Below are 18,272 nucleotides of genomic sequence, written 5' to 3' on the forward strand. Positions count from 1 at the left end.
ACCACATAAAGGAATACTTCCAAGCTTACATGTTTTTACCTCATACCAACCCTGCTGCATATTTGGAGTTTTTTTTAATCCAGTATAAGATTAGAAAGAGAGAGAGAGAGAGAGAGAGAGAGAGAGAGAGAGAGAGAGAGAGAGTCATACAGTTGACCTAAGCGGTTCATAACTATGATCTTATATTATCCTTCTTTTGGTTATTAAATTAATTATCTTAATTTCCTACCACCTGTCACTATCAGATATTAGCTTCTTTTTTCTTTATTATTCCCGCTTCCATCATAGATGATATCGCTATCTGAAAAGTAACTAATAATAAAATATGTAAAAAGGATATTAAAGAAATTTGGTACTATTTTTATGATTCAATATGATACCGTTAAAATGTAAATCCTAATAATAATAATAATATTACCGCTGGTCAAATGGAGCGGTTGCACCACATAGATACGTATGTATGAATTTATTGAAACAATTTGAGGATGTCACACCTACTAATTACTTTTTTTCTTCTTTTTTATTTTTTTTTTATTTTTTATTTTTACATGTTTCCTTGACGAGAGAACCATGAACCATCAAACAAAATCAAGACATCAACATACATTTCAAAATTCAGTCTTAATTGACAAATTGGTATTAATATATATATATATATATATGTATATATATACATATGTCGCATGCAGTTTGAATCTTCTGAATTTATTTAATTTTTTTAAAGGTTTGTTGGGGGTTTCAGGAAAATGTAAACAACCTTTAGCTTGTGTATACCATATAACTTCAAGTTGAAAACACCATGTAAATGTTCATGATAAATAATAACGGTAGACAGCTTCTCTCCTTACTCAACTATTAAGTTGACCTCATAAATATATTGTTTAAGCATTTTAATATTTATAAATGTAAAAATATACATTGCTTTGGTAGAATGATTCAAATAACTGTCCAAAAAGTTAGTTTTTATTTTATTATTATTATTGTTTAAAGATTATGTAGTTTTCTTTTATTTATGATGGATTTTCTTTTTTCAATTATTTTGTTTTTTTTTTAATAAAAATTACACTATTCCATAACTTTTTATTCAATCCAATTTTTCCTTTTACTAAAACATGAAGAACTAGCACGGGAACAAGGCACATAAGTTAAAAAACTCTAATCCATTATACTTAGGAAAGAATTTGGAGTGCAACAATTTTAATGCTTAGCAATACAACAAAATGTCAAAATCAATAGTCACTAAAATAACAAATAATTTGATTTTGTGTTGTAGAATCCATGATGGTTATTGGCCAACAATTTTTCCTATACAAGAAAGAAATAGGTACCAAACTGGCTATACAAGTTTAGAGAGCTGTCATTATGCTTCTATAACTGAAGTTGTATCAAGATTTTGAGAAAGGTTTTGCCTTGTTGAGATTGAATAATCTCCTGCATTTAAAAGAGCGGAATATGCAGGCTATTTAGGCATAGCTAAACTCATCCGTTCCTAGCTGAACAATGAAACAACATCTGACATACTTGGTTTGTTCCCTGCATTTTCTTGAACACACAGTAGTCTCAGCTGAATGCACATTATTGTATCATTCGCTGAACATGAACTGCTTAATGTCGAATCCATTAGTTCCATGCATCGTCCACCATTTCGTAATTGCCAAGCCTTAATAATTTTCACATATTGTAAGTTAAACAAGTGAAATACAAAACCTAGATGCATAAGAGTAAAAGAGATACAATGCCAATGCCCTGTTTTTGTCACTTACATATCCAAGTAGGTTCGATGAGCAGTTTGGCTCATAGAAGGTTGCATTCTTCCTGCCACTCACAATCTCCAACAAAATCACTCTTAAGCTGAATACATAAGATTTTATTGAGAAAAGTCCATGCATTGCATACACAGGAGACATGTAACCACTGGTCTCAATGCTAAAAGATGAAGGATACAAGAAGATATCATTCTACTTGTTTGTAAATTAAGTCAAACATGTGGAGGCATGTTACCTCCACTTTGACAATGTTTAATTTCATTTTTCAAATATTTGAGCAAGAACTCAATGTATCATTCCCGTATAAAGCACATTGACATTCGCTATCATTGGATACTCGAAGTAATAGAACAACAATTGTTGAAACTAATGAAGATCCATACAAAGGAGAATCTAGCAAATATGTCAACAAAAGTTGTTGCTAAAAAAAAGTTGAAGCTGTGCAGAGACATAGCTAGAATGGATAACAAATGACCATCAGTTTTAAATGCAGCTTGGGGGGAAGAATTGTGAAGCCTAGCTGTACCACACCGACAATGTGAAACTAGCCACATTGCTACAACTCACCATTGTTGACAAGAGCTCCTGCAACTTCAGCGTAAAACTTGCTCAACAATTGTGGGCAACTGTCAGAGGTTGGTGTTGAACGTCAGAACCAATTGAAAATGGTGGACATGTGACCGACCTTGTGAGCTTAAAAATAGGCTCCATCCCATTGCTTTCACCAAGCCAAAAACCATCTCAATCCAATCCCAAGAAAGGAGTGTTGAGAGCATTGTAAAGACTCCATAGAGAGCTTAAGAGAAAAATTAAAACTCCAGGAGAGAGTTTGATAGAAAAGAGAGAGATTCCACTTGAGAATCTATGTGAGAGAAGTTTTTTGTTTCGTATTCTATTTCCAAAAGAGTAATAGAATTTCTTTTATTTTTCTTCTCATATTTCTTCTCTATAGTGGTTAGAGATTCCCTCCTACTGTCATTTAAGAGTGTTCGGTTGTTTAGTTTATATTCATGTATCTAAGGAGCTCAAACAGAAGCTCGATGCAAGATCTACTTTATGCATCTTTAAAGGATATGGAGATGAAGAATTCAAATAGAGGTTATGGAACCTGAAAACAAAGAAAGTTATTAGAAGTAGAGCCATAGTATTCCATGAAAACCAGACAATGAAAGACATCGAAAAGCTCAGAATATCTCCTAATTGTAGTTCTAGTGTTGAGGATATTAGTCCTAATCCATCACCACAAATAACCATAGATGATAATGAGGTGCATGAAGATATGCCAGAAGCAGACACGAAGGAAGAAGGGGACGTTGAGCAAGGGGAGACTCAATCCTCTTAAGATGCGACAGGGCCATCACAGCGGTCAGATGATGGTACACCTTCTGAAACCAGTGGTTTACAAGTTTGGAGATCTGAGCGAGGCCAGATTCCATAAAAAAGATTTCCAGAATCTGAGTATATTCTACTTGCTAAAGAGGGGGAGCCAACGAGTTTCCAGGAAGTTGTTTCTCATCAAGATAAAGAAAAGTGGCTGCAAGCAATGTAAGGTGAGATGGAATCTTTGTAGAAAAATCATACTTATGAGTTGGTTAAGCTTCCAATAGGAAAGAAGACACTAGAGAATAAATGGGTGTTCAAGCTCAAGAAAGATGGTAGCGGAAGGATGGTGAGACACAAAGCCTGATTGGTAGTTAAAGGTTTTTTTCAAAAGAAAGGAATTAACTTGGACAAGATTTTCTCACCAGTGGTAAAAATGACTTCAATTCAAGTTATTTTTGGTTTTTTAGTAAGTCTAAACCTAGAGCTTGAACAGATGGATGTGAAGACAGCATTTTTTCATAGTGATTTATATGAATAAATCTACATGGAGCAGCCAGAATGATTTGAGGTTTCAGGGAAAGAAAACCTCGTTTGCAAGTTAAGAAGAACTTCTATGGCCTCAAGCAAGTACCAAGACAATGGTACAAGAAGTTTGACTCGTTTAAGGTGAATAAAGGCTATAAGAAGACTGCAGCAGACCAATGTGTTTATATTAAAAAATTTCCAAATGGAAACTTCATTGCACTTTTGCTATATGTGGATGACATGTTGATCGTTGGACAAGATGCAATGAAAATTAGTAAGCTGAAGAATGAATTGTCTAAGTCCTTTGATATGAAAGACTTAGAACCAGCTCAACAAATTTTGGGAATACAAATAATCCGAGACAGGAAGAATAGAAGGTTATGGCTATCTTAGGAAAAGTATATTGAATGAGTGATAAAGAGATTCAACATGGATAAATCCAAACTAGTCAACATTCCACTTGCAAATCATTTCAAGTTGAGCAAGAATTTGTGCCCTTCATCTAAAGAGGGGATAGAAGAGATGGCATCAGTACCATATTTTTTAGCGGTAGGAAATTTGATGTATGCAATGGTGTGTACCAGACCAGACATTGCTTATGTAGTAAGTGTTGTGAGCAGATTTCTTTTAAATTTTGGAAAGAAACATTGGGAAGCAGTCAAATGGATTCTTAGGTATCTTAAGGGTACATCAAAGCTATGTTTGTGCTACGGGGAAGGTGACCTAGTCTTAGAAGGCTATACAGATGCAGATATGGCCAGAGACCTTGATAGTAGAAAGTCTACATCAGGTTATCTTTACACTTTTGCAAGGGGAACTGTGTCATGGCAGTCAAGGTTATAGAAGTGTGTTGCTTTATCTACTATAGAAGCAGAGTACATTGTCACAGCAGAAGCGGGTAAGGAAATGTTAGAAGACTACAAGATACATTGTGATAGCCAAAGTGCCATAGATTTGAGCATGAACTCAATATATCATTCCCGTACAAAGCACATTGACATTCACTATCATTGGATATGCGAAGTAATAGAATAACAGTTGCTAAAACCAATGAAGATTTATACAAAGGAGAATCCAGCAGGTATATTAACAAAAGTCTTTGCTTAAGAGAAGCTGAAGCTATGCAGAGACATAGCCGGAATGGATGGCAGATGACCATCAGTTTTAAATGCGGCTGGAGGGGGAGAATTGTGAAGTCTATCTACACCACACCGACAGTGTGAAACCAGCTGCACTGTTACAGCTCACCATTGTTGACAAGAGCTCTTGCAACTTCAACATAAAACTTGCTCAACAATTGTGGGCAATTGTCAGAGGTTGGTGTTGGAAGTTAGAACCGATTGAAAATGGTGGACATGTGACCAAGCTTGTGCGCTTATAAATAGGCTCCATCCTGTTGCTTTCACGAAGCCAAAAACCATCTCAATCCAATCCCAAGAAAGGAGTGTTGAAAGCATTGTAAAGACTCCAAAGAGAGCTTGAGAGAAGAGTTAAAACTCTAGGAGAGAGTTTGATAGAAAAGAGAGAGATTCCACGTGGGAATCCATGTGAGAGAAGTTTTCTGTTTTGTATTCTATTTCCAAGAGAGTAATAGAATTTCTTTATTTTCTTCTCATATTTCTTCTTTATAGTGGTCAGAGAACCATAACATTTTTTGCACATCATTTGTGAAGATTCCAAGCATCCAGTAGAATTGCTTGGCAATGTGGAATCACATAGAGAGTAATTCACATTAGAAATCTTTTGACCATACATCATAAACTCCATAATTGTCCCATCTGAAGCTAAAACAAACCACCTACATATGTTACTTTCTTTGTTGTGGAAAGTAAGAGAAATCTGGCTGTTGTTTGGTACATAGCTAAAATTGTAATGGTCATGTAATGAGCTTTCAAAAAAGAATCTGAAATCATGCCCATCCCAGAAGCCAATCTGCTGCTAAACATTATCTTGGCGCCAGACATTGGATTTTGTCATGTCTAAATAATCGAGACCTAGACAATAAAACCTCTATTTGAATCAGAGGGGCTTAACCATGATCTAAGATACTGCTTTCTTATTCCATATGCATTGTCTATGTTGAACCAGCCCAAGTTCATTCCAGGTAGAAGTGTATCATTTGGATAATCAAAACTCTGCCATATGGTCTTCCTTGCTTCCAATAAAATTAGATTTCCTGAATCAAGAATTTTCGCACCTATTTCGTTACTTGATGGGCTTACTCCATTGTTGACAATATATGGAATTGACATTATATCACTCATGACCAAGTTCCCATCATACCTTATGCTGAGAACTCCAGTGGAAGCCATAAGGTGAACTTCTCTATTTGCAACCCAAACCAGTCTTTTGTTTCTGTCATTCTTGAACTAGATTCCTAGATACTCAAAGCTTGATTTACTAGGAATAAAGAATCCAAGCTCAAAAACCCCGCCAGCAGAAACCAATGTTTCACTACTATGTAAAACCATTCTTGGTGTGAGGATGTCTTAAGTCATTACATGAGCAAAAGATACATATGAAGCTTTGAAGGAAAAGAAAAACTTTAGATTTTTTCATTTCAGACACAAAAAGGAAGCAAAAACAATTACTTTCACATGAAGAAACAGCTATACAAGGTTTTCACCTTCAAGAGAGAAGCTTAGAGCCGTTTGACAATTTTTTTTTTTGTTTTTTGGGGAAAAAAATGGTCGTTTGTCAAATTGTTTTCAAAAAGCATTTACATGCATGATGGTTTGGTTTAACTGGTTTCCAAGAGAGAAAAAGGGGTAAAAATATATATAAAAAATAAAAAATAAAAAAAGAGCTAACCAGGGATAGCATCTCATGAAGAAAAACTTCATTCTAATAATCTTATTTGCAAAGTAAATATTGAGCTTGTTATCCTATATCAAAAACAAGACCCAAAAAAATAAAAAAAAAAGAAAAAAAGAAAAGAGTCAAGAGTCAAGAAAGTATAACATTTGACCTAGTTCATAACTATTAGCAAAGACATTAATTACATAAAATAAAATTTCTTGACAAAATTTCCACCACCTATCAGATATTATCTTATTTTCTTGTATCAAAAAGTTTAATGGTTTATTTGTTACTATTTGTTTTTATATATGAGATGGATATATAGAGCTGTCAGCAACGGATAATAAAATTAATAATAAAAGAAATTTCGCATTCATTATAATTAATTAAAATCTTACACCTATTCTTACCCCAAAAAAAAAAAAAAAAAATTTCAACCATAGAACTGCTTGTCAATGGAGCAGATGATGCATCAGATACAATACACGTATGATTTAATTGGAACAAGTAATTCTTGAGAATATGTCACATATAATATTTTCCATGACACCATCTAATCAATATGGATTCCAATAAAATTCAGAGTCTTAGTTGACAAAATGGTATCAATTTATTTAAAAAAAAAAAAAAACTATGTAGCTTGAAGTATCTTGAAAATATTATTTAAAGATTTGTTTGTTGCAAGTTGAAAAGCATCATATGACAAAAACTAAAAAAATATTATAATTATGTATCACCCTTGCTTAGCTAATAACCGTTCAATTTGTATGATGAAAGTTGAATCTTGTTTTGTATGAATAAAAGAGATTTTTTTATTTATTCATTTTTTTTTTTTTTAAGAAAAACAGTATGACAAAAGGTTGAACATTTCTTTCTTCAATTAGAATAAGTAGCCTAACTAATTCAAAATTATGTTATAAATTTCATATTGGAGCCATATTATTTTTACTGACAGGATTTTATTTTATTGTATTTTTGCTGTTGTTGGTGTAGAGATTAGATTTTATTTTATTTTATTTTATTTTTGATTTTGTTGGTGTGGGGATTAGATTTATTTTATTTTATTTTTGATGTTGCTGGTGTGGGGATTAAAATTTAAGATCCTTGACAATTTCATAAGAAATCTGCCGGGTAGGGACTGGTCAAAACAATTTCTGTATTTTCTTTTAGTATAAGGGTTTTTATTTCTATTTTATAATGGGTTTGTAAAAATTAGAAATCATTAGAAAAATAAAATAGGCCCGTCTGTTACATTTTCTACTACATATATATATATATATATATATATATTTATATTTAATATCATATTAACATTAAACTTTGGATCATATAAATAACTGGGATCATATAAATAACTGAAATTTAAAATTATTTTTTTTTATTAATTATTGGGATTTAATATGATTCATTTTTTTTTACATAAGATTTTAGTTTGTTAATAATTTTTAAAATTAAAATTTTAATGTTAATGTGATCCAAAAATTAATTAAAAAACGAATTGGTATTAAAACCATCAAGTTATCTTGATTTTAACTTGACTATATATGTATATATATATATTTGATCATGCATTTGTTTTTTGAAAGCTCTTTCTTTATATACGAAACTTTCCTTTGTTACTCACGGATTGAGATGACCGATAAAATATATTATAAAACAGTTTTTGGCAATTTGTTTTACATTCTGTTTTAGTTGATTTGGTATTTGAAATAACTTATCAAATATACTGTATATTTATATATTTTTAATTTTGATGAAGCTATATTTATGAAAATTTCAAACCTTTTGCCTATGAGAGATCGATTATTTTTTAGTTATTTTATTTTATTATTTTTGGGGTAAATTAGAATTCATCCTTCTACTAGTTTTCAAGCCATTTTGCCAACAAGCTGACACAGGTCATTTGGCTGCTTATTATATATAGTGGATTTCAAAATTTAAATTAAAAAAAAAAAAAAACAACCAGTTAGGAAACAATGCCATACAAATTATAAGCCCTGACAAATCCTTCTAGGAAAAAAGATTTCAGTTCAACAACAAATCACTTAAGCATTTTAATGTTGTCTATCACGTTTAAAGTATTTGAGTCCTGCAAAATAAATAAATGTTATTTGTCCTTGTTCGATAAAAGTAACCGAATCTAAGAACTTTTACAATCCAAGAAGTAAATACCAAAACGGTTAAAGAAGTTGGAACTCAAGATGTTATCTTGCTTCGACTAGTGAAATTGATGCAAGATTTGGAGAAGGGTTTTGCATTGTTGAAATTGATCTACCATCTGCTGCTGCATTTAGAATAGTAGAGTATGCAGGCTGTTTAGGCTCAGATAAACACTCCCTTTCACTGCTCAGCATTAATACAACATCCGACATGTTTGGCCTGTCCTCTGCATTTTCCTGAACACACAACAGACCCACCTACATGAATATCAGTACGTCATTCACAGGACATGAATCACCTAATGTTGGATCCATTAACTCGGTGCATCTCCCATCTTTCCATGACTCCCAAGCCCACAGATTTCACATTGTAAGTTAACAATATCAAATACAACAAATAGCTACCTAAAAAGCAGAAGAGTTCAAAGCTAAGGCCTTGTTTATGTCACTTACATATCCTGATAAGTTCATTGAGTAGTTTGGTTGATAAAAAGTTGCATTCTTCCTGCCATTTATAATTTCCAACAAAATCACTCCAAAGCTAAATACATCAGATTTCGTTGAGAAAAGGCCATGCACTGCATACTCAGGAGACATGTAACCACTGGTCTCAATGCCAAAAGAAGAAGAATACAAAGTAAAAATGTCAGTTTGCTTGTTTATGAATAAAGGGTATCGTGCAAAAAAACAAGCATTCTCACACATATACATAGGCATGGTATCCTCCAACCATGTTTAATTTCATTTTTCAAAGATATAACGGTTACTTACTATGTTCTAGCAACCCTCTTCGTTTTGATTTTACTTTCGTTCTCGAAAAGGACTCTTGCCATGCCAAAATTTGATATTTTGGGGTTCATATAGTCATCCAATAGGATATTACTGGCTTTGAGATCGCGGTGAATAATTCTTAATCTAGAGTACTTGTGGAGATAAAGAAGTCCTTGAGCAATCCCTTCAATGACGTATTTGCATTTCTTCCAATCCAGTAGCAGTTGCTTTATTGGATCTGCATTAGTTTGCGTATTCAACCAAATGAGATGAATCAACAAAATGAGCAAAAAGATACAAATAAGGAAATGGGAATCCATATATATACAAACCGAAGATGAAGAAGTCCAAGCTTCTGTTAGGCATGTACTCATAGATTAAGATCTTTTCCTCTTGCTCAATGCAACAACCCAAAAACTTGACAAGATTTCTATGCTGTACCTTAGAAATTAACTGTACCTCATTCTTGAACTCTCCTAATCCTTGTCCAGAATATTTTGAAAGCCTTTTCACTGCAATGTCATTACCTTGTAGCTTCCCCTGCAAAAAGACTATATTATTTAATCTAAGAATCTCTACAATATCATTCTATAGTTCTGGCATTCAATTTTCGGTCAGTTTGAAGGCTGAGAAAGAAAATAGAAAAGAAAAATGAGTTGCCTGTTAAAAAATACCTTATAAACAGGTCCAAAACCACCCTCTCCAATCTTATTCCAAGGTGAGAAATTATCAGTAGCTGCCACCACACTAATAAAACTAAGCAGGTGAAGCTCATGATCGTTCTTCCTCCCAAGCTCAATAGCATCTTCTATGCTAGGATCATTGTTTGGACTTAACTGGGATGCGTGAACTTCTCCTGTGCCTACTTGGTTCACATTTATTTATGCGAATATAGAAAAATTTTTCATCACAAGGCAAATATTTTGAAACTGTGGGCCGATATAAAAGTTGGATTTGGTACCTAAACAGTTGAACTCTCTTCATAAGTAAAACAAAAGCTTGATACAAATCATCAATATCAAGGGAAAAGAAAAGAATTGAACACTATCAATCATTAGTATCTTCATCTTTTTCTCATGATCTGAAGAAAGAAAAGAATTGAACACTGTCATAATTTACATAGACAAAGGAGATTAAATTAATTACTCATATTGTTGTGGTTCTCTGACCACTTTAGAGAAGAAATATGAGAAGAAAAATAAAAAGAATTCTATTACTCTCTTGGAAATAGAATACAAAAATAAAAAAACTTCTCTCGTTGAGGATTCTCAAGTGGAACCTCTTTTTACACTGTCAAATTCTCTCTGGAATTGCTCACTCTTCTCTCAAGCTCTCTCTAGAACTTAAACACTCTCTCTCTCGGAGTTTACTCTCAATACTCCACACTTGGGATGATATTGAGCTTGCTCTCTTGGCTTGGCTTGCATGCAACGGGGATGGAGCCTATTTATAGGCTTACAAGGTCGGTTGCATGGCCACAATCTTCAACAGCTTCTGACAGTAGCCCACAATTGTTGAGCAAGTTGGAGTTCGGTGTTAAATGCAGCAATGGCCATTGTCAAAGATGGTGGCTAACTAGTCTTCACACTGTCGGTGCAGTGGTGGTGCGGCTGGACTTCACAATTCTCCCCCTCCAGCCGCATTTAAACTGATTGTCATCTGCCATCCATTCCATCTATGTCTCTACATAGCTTCAGCTTCTTTTAAGCAACAATTTTTGTTAGCATATCTGCTGGATTCTCTTTTGTGTGGATCTTCATCAGTTTCAGCAACTGTTGATCTATTAGTTCGCGTATCCAATGATAGCGGATCTCAATGTGCTTTGTACGGGAATGATACATTGAGTTTTTGCTCAAATCCATGGTACTTTGGTTATCACAATGTATCTTGTAGTCTTCTTGCTTGATGCCCAATTCTATGAGAAAACGCTTTAACCATAACATTTCCTTATCCGCTTCCGCTGCGGCAATGTACTCTGCTTCAGTAGTGGATAAAGCAACATACTTCTGCAATCTTGACTGCCATGACACAGCTTCCCCTGCAAAAGTGTAGAGATAACCTGACGTAGACTTTCTATTATCAGGGTCTCCGACCATATCTGCATCTGTATAGCCTTCTAAGATTGGAGTACCTCCCCCGTAGCACAAGCACAGCTTCGATGTACCTTTATGATACCTAAGAATCCATTTGACTGCTTCCCAGTGTTTCTTTCTAGGATTTGAAAGAAATCTGCTTACAACACCTACTGCGTGAGCAATGTCTGGTCTGGTACACACCATTATATACATCAGACTTCCTACCGCTGAAGAATATGGTACTGAAGCCATCTCCTTTATCTCTTCTTTGGATGAGGGGTACAATCTTTTGCTCAACTTGAAATGATTTGCAAATGGAATGCTGACCGGTTTGGCTTTATCCATGTTGAATCTCTTTATTACCCGTTCAACATACTTCTCTTGAGATAGCCATAACCTTCTATTCTTCCTGTCTCGGATTATTTGCATTCCCAAAATTTGTTGAGCTGGTCCTAAGTCTTTCATATCAAAGGACTTTGACAATTCTTTCTTCAGCTGACTAATCTTCATTGCATCTTGTCCAACGATCAACATGTCGTCCACATATAGCAAAAGTGCAATGAAGTTTCCACCTGAAAATTTTTGAATATAAACACACTGGTCTGCTGCAGTCCTTTTATAGCCTTGACTCACCATAAATGAGTCAAACTTCTTGTACCATTGTCTTGGTGCTTGCTTGAGGCATACAAGCTCTTCTTCAGCTTGCAACGAGGTTGTCTTCCCCTAAAACTTCAAATCCTTCTGGCTGCTCCATGTAGATTTCTTCATGTAAATCACCATGAAAAAATGCTGTCTTCACATCCATCTGTTCAAGCTCTAGGTTTAGACTTGCTACTAAACCAAAAATGACTCGAATTGAAGTCATTTTTACTATTGATGAAAAAATCTCATCAAAGTCAATTCCTTTCTTCTGAAGAAATCCTTTGACCACCAATCGGGCTTTGTGTTTCACCACCCTTCCGCTGCCATCTTTCTTGAACTTGAACACCCATTTATTCTTTAGTGCCTTATTTCCTGTTGGAAGCTCAACCAACTCATAAGTATGGTTTTTCTGCAAGGATTCCATCTCATCTTGCATTGCTTGTAGCCACTTTTCCTTCTCTTGATGAGAAGCAACTTCCTGGAAACTCTCTGGCTCCCCCTCTTCAGTAAGCAAAATATACTCAGATTCTGGAAATCTCTTTGATGGAATTCGGCCTCGCTTAGATCTCCAAACTTGTAAACCACTGGTTTCAGGAGGTGTACCATCATCTGACCGCTGTGATGGCCCTGCAGCTACTTGAGAGGATTGAGTCTTCCCCTGCTCAATATCCCCTTCTTCCTCCTGGTCTGCTTCTGGTATATCTTCATGCACCTCATTATCCTCTGTGGCTATTTGTGCTGGTGCTGGATTAGGACCAAAATTCTCGGCACTAGAACTGCAATTAAGAGACATTCTAGGCTTTTCAATGTCTTCCATTATCTGGTTTTCATGGAATACTACATCCCTGCTTCTAATAACCTTCTTTGTTTTCGGGTCCCATAACCTGTATCCGAATTCTTCATCTCCATAACCTATAAAGATGCATGGAGTAGATCTTGCATCGAGCTTCTATCTGAGCTCCTTGGATACATGTACATAAGCTAAACAACCAAACACTCTTAAATGAGAGTAGGAGGGAATCTTACTTGACCACACTTTCTCCAGAATTTCAAAATTCAACGGTACTGATGGTGATCTGTTGATTAAATAGCAGGCGGCACGAACAGCTTCTCCCCAGAATGGCTTTGGCAGCTTAGCCATACTAATCATACTTCTGACCTTTTCCATAATGGTTCGGTTCATTCTTTCAGCTATTCCATTATGTCGTGGGGTGCGAGGGACCGTCTTCTCATGTCGAATGCCATATCTTCTGTAGTAGGGCATCGAACTCCTTAGAAGTATACTCGCCTCCATTATCTGAACAGAGACATTTCAGCTTCTTTCCTGTTTCACGCTCTACCATGGTATGAAACAATTTGAAGTAATCCAATACCTGGTCCTTTGTCTTCAAGAAATATACCTATACCTTCCAAGAAGCATCATCAATGAAGGTCAGGAAATACTTGTTGCCACCTAATGATTCCACCTCCATGGGACCACAAACATCAGAGTGCACCAGACTAAGCAACTCTGATCTTCTCGATGCAAAGGAACTGAAGGAGACTCTATGTTGCTTACCAAACAAGCAATGATTACAAGGATCTACCACAGCATCCTTACAACAGTGATAAGCTTCTTCCTTGCCAAAGTGGACAATCCTTTTTCACTCATGTGACCGAGTCTCTGGTGCCACAGATTTTGAGACACCTCTCCTTCTGCAATATTGAGGCTATCTGCACATATCTTCACATGAGTTTTGTACAACGTTCCACAAATATGTCCTCGGGTGACAACTATGGCACCTTTCATTATTTTCCATGTGCCTTTGTTGAAGTAGTTGTCATAGCCTTGCTTGTCTAAGGCTGCTCCCAAAAGTAGATTAAGCCGAAGATTTGGAACATGACGGACATCCTTCAAAGTGATTGTACAACCAACATTCGTTTTTACCTGAATTTTGCCGGTTCCTATAATCTTTGCAAAACTGGAATTTCCCATCTTTACCGTACCAAAGTGTCCTGCTTTGTACATTTTGAAGAAATCTTTGTGTGGAGTGACATGGTAGGATGCTACAGTATCGACTACCCACTCAACATCTTAGGTTGACATATGAAGGCATGTCTCTTCTTCGGTGGAGCAAAGCGCCAATTCTCCTGTAACAGTGACTAGTGTCTCTCCATCCTTCTTCGGCTGATTACCTTGGAGTCTCTGCTCTCTCAACAACTTTCTACAGTTCTTCTTCATGTGACCCTCCAGGCCACAATGATAGCACTTATATGATAATTTTCTACCGTCTGTAGATCTACCTCTGCTCTTGCTCTTGCTCCTGCCTCTCCCCCTATCTTGACCACCTCTTTGCTGTCTTCCTCTCTCTGTGACGAGGGCATGTGACTGATCCATGCCAATGTCCTTTCTCCTGGCCTCTTCATTAAATAGGGCATCCTTAACCATAGACATAGTAAGTTTGCCATTCGGGGCCGAATTGTTGAGAGAGACTACCAATGTCTCCCAACTGTCTGGAAGAGAGCTTAGAAGTAGGAGGGCCTAATCCTCATCCCCTAGTTGGTAATCCACAGTAGATAGTTGATTTACCAAGCTCTGGAACTCACTGGTATGCTCGGCTACAGAAGTTCCACTCTGTAATTTTAGATTTACCAATCGCTTAAGCAACAGGGCTTTGTTTTGAGCAGTCTTGGCCTGGTACATGTCTTCCAATTTTGTCCAGAGGGCATATGCATCCGTTTCCTTCGCTACATGATGGAAGACACTGTGGTCGATCCATTGCCTGATCTGACCAATCATTTTCTTGTTTAATTTCTTCCATTCTGCTTCTTTGCTGGGATCGGGGTTTTAAGTGTATAATTTGTGGCAATGAGCTTAACCATAGCTCCCGAAGATGATTCTTCAATTGACATTATGGCTTGACCAAAAATGGAGCCGAATTTTGCAAAACGGAGTGAACCGTTGAACCGAAAATGGTGGACTTGACTCTTCCAGGGTCAAAATATAATTAGCAAAAATTTTAGGGCAAAAATGCAATTTTATAAAAATTCTGGGTCAACCTGTAAATACAGAAACTACAGGGGTCAATCTATAATTTCCAACAATTCAGGGGCTGTTCTATAATTTCAAAAACTTCTGATGATGTCGCATATTGTGTTGACATGTCAACACATGGCAGATGACGTGGTGATTGTGTGGCTGACGACGTGTCGGGTCGCGTGGCAGATGACGTGGCTGAGTGTGCTGATGTGTCTGCTGACGTGGTCGTCTTCAACCTCTAGACGGCGCGTGAGGCACGTGATCTGCTGCAGAAAATTTCAGACGGCGCGTGCGGGAGCGTGAAGCTCTGCGTTTCTCTCCGGCGAACTTGGTTGTTCTAGTCTCGTCGAGTACGTTCACCTGGTATTGTCAAATTAATATTTTGAGCAAATTTTCGAAACACCAACTTGAAGAACAGAGGCTCTGTTTCTTCAAATTTTGAACCCAAGCTCTCGACCTGGAGCTCTGATACCACTTGTTGTGGTTCTCTGACCACTTTAGAGAAGAAATATGAGAAAAAAAATAAAAAGAATTCTATTACTCTCTTGGAAATAGAATACAAAAATAAAAAAAACTTTTCTCGTGGAGGATTCTCATGTGGAACCTCTCTCTACACTGTCAAATTCTCTCTGGAATTGCTCACTCTTCTTTCAAGCTCCCTCTGGAACTTAAACACTCTTTCTCTGGGAGTTTACTCTCAATACTCCGCACTTGGGATGATATTGAGCTTGCTCTCTTGGCTTGGCTTGCATCCAACGGGATGGAGCCTATTTATAGGCTTACAAGGTCGGTTGCATGGCCACAATCTTCAACAGCTTCTAACAGCAGCCCACAATTGTTGAGCAAGTTGGAGTTCGGTGTTAAATGCAGCAATGGCCATTGTCAAAGATGGTGGCTGAGCAGTCTTCACACTGTCGGTGCAGTGGTGGTGCGGCTGGACTTCACACATATCTCATCTTTACAAAACATTCTTTAATCACAATTAGAATTGTCTCTCAACACTTTATGATCATTGATTCAAAGCTTACCAGATATCGAATCATTTTCATGCACATAGATGCTATTGTTTCCTCTCCTAATGTTGCTAAGAAGATCATCTTTGTTTCCATAGAAAAGTTCACATCGAGTCACATTATCCCTTGAAGAAATATATGCAACACATGAACAGTTGCTCCTGCATGCTTGCTCACAGTCACTGGTACTTGTATTGGCTGGCCAACTAATAATCATTGAACTTGGGATTGATCCTTTGATAATGTCTGAGAAATTATTTCCATCTTTGCACATTACTGGCGTCGATACCAAACATCCTGTAGAATTGTGTGGCAATGTGGAATCACATATAGAGTAGCTCACACTAGAAACCTTTAGACCCTCCATCATGAACTCCATAATTGTTCCATCTGAAGCTAAAACAAACCATCTAAGTATGTTACTTTCTTTGTTGTGGAAAGTAAGAGAATTTTTTCTGCTATTTGATACATAGCTAAAACTGTATTGATTATCTAATGACTTTGGAAAAAGAATCTGAAACCATGTCCATCCCAAAATCCAATCTGCTGGTAAGCTTGATCTTGGCGCCAGACATTGCATTTTGTTAAGTCTATTATATCAAGGCCTAGAAGATAGAGACCCCTGTTTGGATCAGAGGGGCTTAACCGTGATAAAATATACTGCTTTCTTTCTCTGTCTGCATTATCTTTGTTAAACCATCCCAAGCTCATTCTAGGTAGAAGTGTATCAGTTGGATAATTAAAACTCTGCCATATGGTCTTCCCTGCTTCCAATAGAATCAGATTTCCCGAATCAAGAAGTTTTGCACTTGTTTTATTACTTGTTGGCCCTGCTCCATCGTTGACAATAATAGGATTAGACATTATATCCCTCATGACCAAGTTTCCATCATAACTTATGTATAGAACTCCTGTGGAAACGACAAGGCGAATTTCTCGATTTGAAATCCAAACTGGTTTTCTGTTTCTGTCATTCTTGAACTAGATTCGCAGGGACCCAAACCTTGATTTACTTGGAGTAAAGAAGCCGAGCTCGAACACCTCACCAGCAGAAACCAATGTTTCATTGCTGTGTAGAGTCTTTCCAAGTATAAGAGTGTCTAAGGCATATGATGAGCCAAGGAAACACAAGAAGAAGAAAAGATAAACTTTGGATGTTTTCATTTTCATGTCAGACAAACAAAAGAGACAGAAACAAACAGCTTAAGCAGCATGTTGTAGCCGGAAACAAGAAAAAAAAAGCATACAACAATACAAGGTAATCATCTTCAAAAAAAAAAAAAAAGTCTGTGTAGCCGTGTTTTCTGTTTCTTTTTCTTTCTTTCTGCTTTCTTCTTCTTCTTTTTTTTTTTAATTAATTAATTATTTATTTATTTTTTTGGTTGGAAAACTAATCCCAAAATTGAAAACAAAGAACAGTTCTCTATTGTTTTATGGAAAACATGGATAATGGCTTTCCAAGAGAGAATATGGTAAATAAAAGAGCTAATAACTTCCAATCTGACATGCTTTTAACTCATATCCTTTCTATAAGCTTGTCTGCAATATATAATGAATTTCTCATCCTGCATAACCTAAAAATAAAGAATAAAAAGAAGGAAAGTTAATAGTTGACCTGGCTGGTAAGTAATCTCACTATCCACCTATAGCAAGACATTACATATTGGCATTAAAATACAAATTTCCTGACTAAATTTGAACATCCTATGTGATATTATCTTTTTTTTTTTTTATTGAAATAAGGATTTTCTTTCCTAGTCTGAGTCATTTTTATAGCTGAACTGGATAGAGGTGTACGCAACTAATAATAAAATTAGTAAAAGGGGCATATCAAAGAAATTTCGCAGCATTTTCCTGACATGGAAATGCTACCATTATAATTAAATTAAAATTCTTAGAACTATATATGGAACTGCTAGTCAATGAAGCGGATGTAGCACCAATAGAAAATACATGTATGACCTACTAATTGGAAGTTGAGGATATGTCACATCCACTAATTAATAAATTTTCCACATTTTCCATGACAGCTTCAAATCAATTTGAATTCTAATAAAATTCAGAGTCTTAGTTGACAAAATGACATAATTTAGTTTAAACTATGTAGTTTGAAGTCTTTTACAAATTATTATTTCAAGATTTGGTCTGTTGCAAGTGAAAAAACATCAAATGATGATAAA

General features: G+C 35.9%; 1 protein-coding gene across 1 annotated transcript; it reads right to left on the minus strand.

The window, feature by feature from the left end:
* Nucleotides 1-8,617: 8,617 nt before the first annotated feature.
* LOC107405956 (G-type lectin S-receptor-like serine/threonine-protein kinase At1g11330) lies at nt 8,618-16,471 on the minus strand. The gene is made up of 6 exons (XM_060813846.1): nt 16,108-16,471; nt 10,018-10,205; nt 9,676-9,883; nt 9,344-9,581; nt 9,026-9,176; nt 8,618-8,830 (listed from the first exon to the last, which is right to left on the minus strand). The coding sequence occupies exons 1-6, from the start codon at nt 16,469-16,471 to the stop codon at nt 8,618-8,620; spliced, it is 1,362 nt and encodes a 453-aa protein (XP_060669829.1).
* Between the last annotated feature and the right edge of the window lie 1,801 nt (nt 16,472-18,272).

Source organism: Ziziphus jujuba, chromosome 1, assembly GCF_031755915.1.
Source record: "Ziziphus jujuba cultivar Dongzao chromosome 1, ASM3175591v1".
NCBI classification, from domain to species: domain Eukaryota; kingdom Viridiplantae; phylum Streptophyta; class Magnoliopsida; order Rosales; family Rhamnaceae; genus Ziziphus; species Ziziphus jujuba.

Excerpts from the sequence above, each read along its gene's own strand:
- LOC107405956 (XM_060813846.1), bottom strand. The coding sequence starts at position 16,471 with ATGGAGTTCATGATGGAGGGTCTAAAGGTTTCTAGTGTGAGCTACTCT. Across the intron at positions 9,177-9,343 it reads AAGAGGGTTGCTAGAACATA|TGGTTACATGTCTCCTGAGT; the intron begins GTAAGTAACCGT and ends CATTGAGACCAG. Across the intron at positions 8,831-9,025 it reads CAATGAACTTATCAGGATAT|GTGGGTCTGTTGTGTGTTCA; the intron begins GTAAGTGACATA and ends ATATTCATGTAG.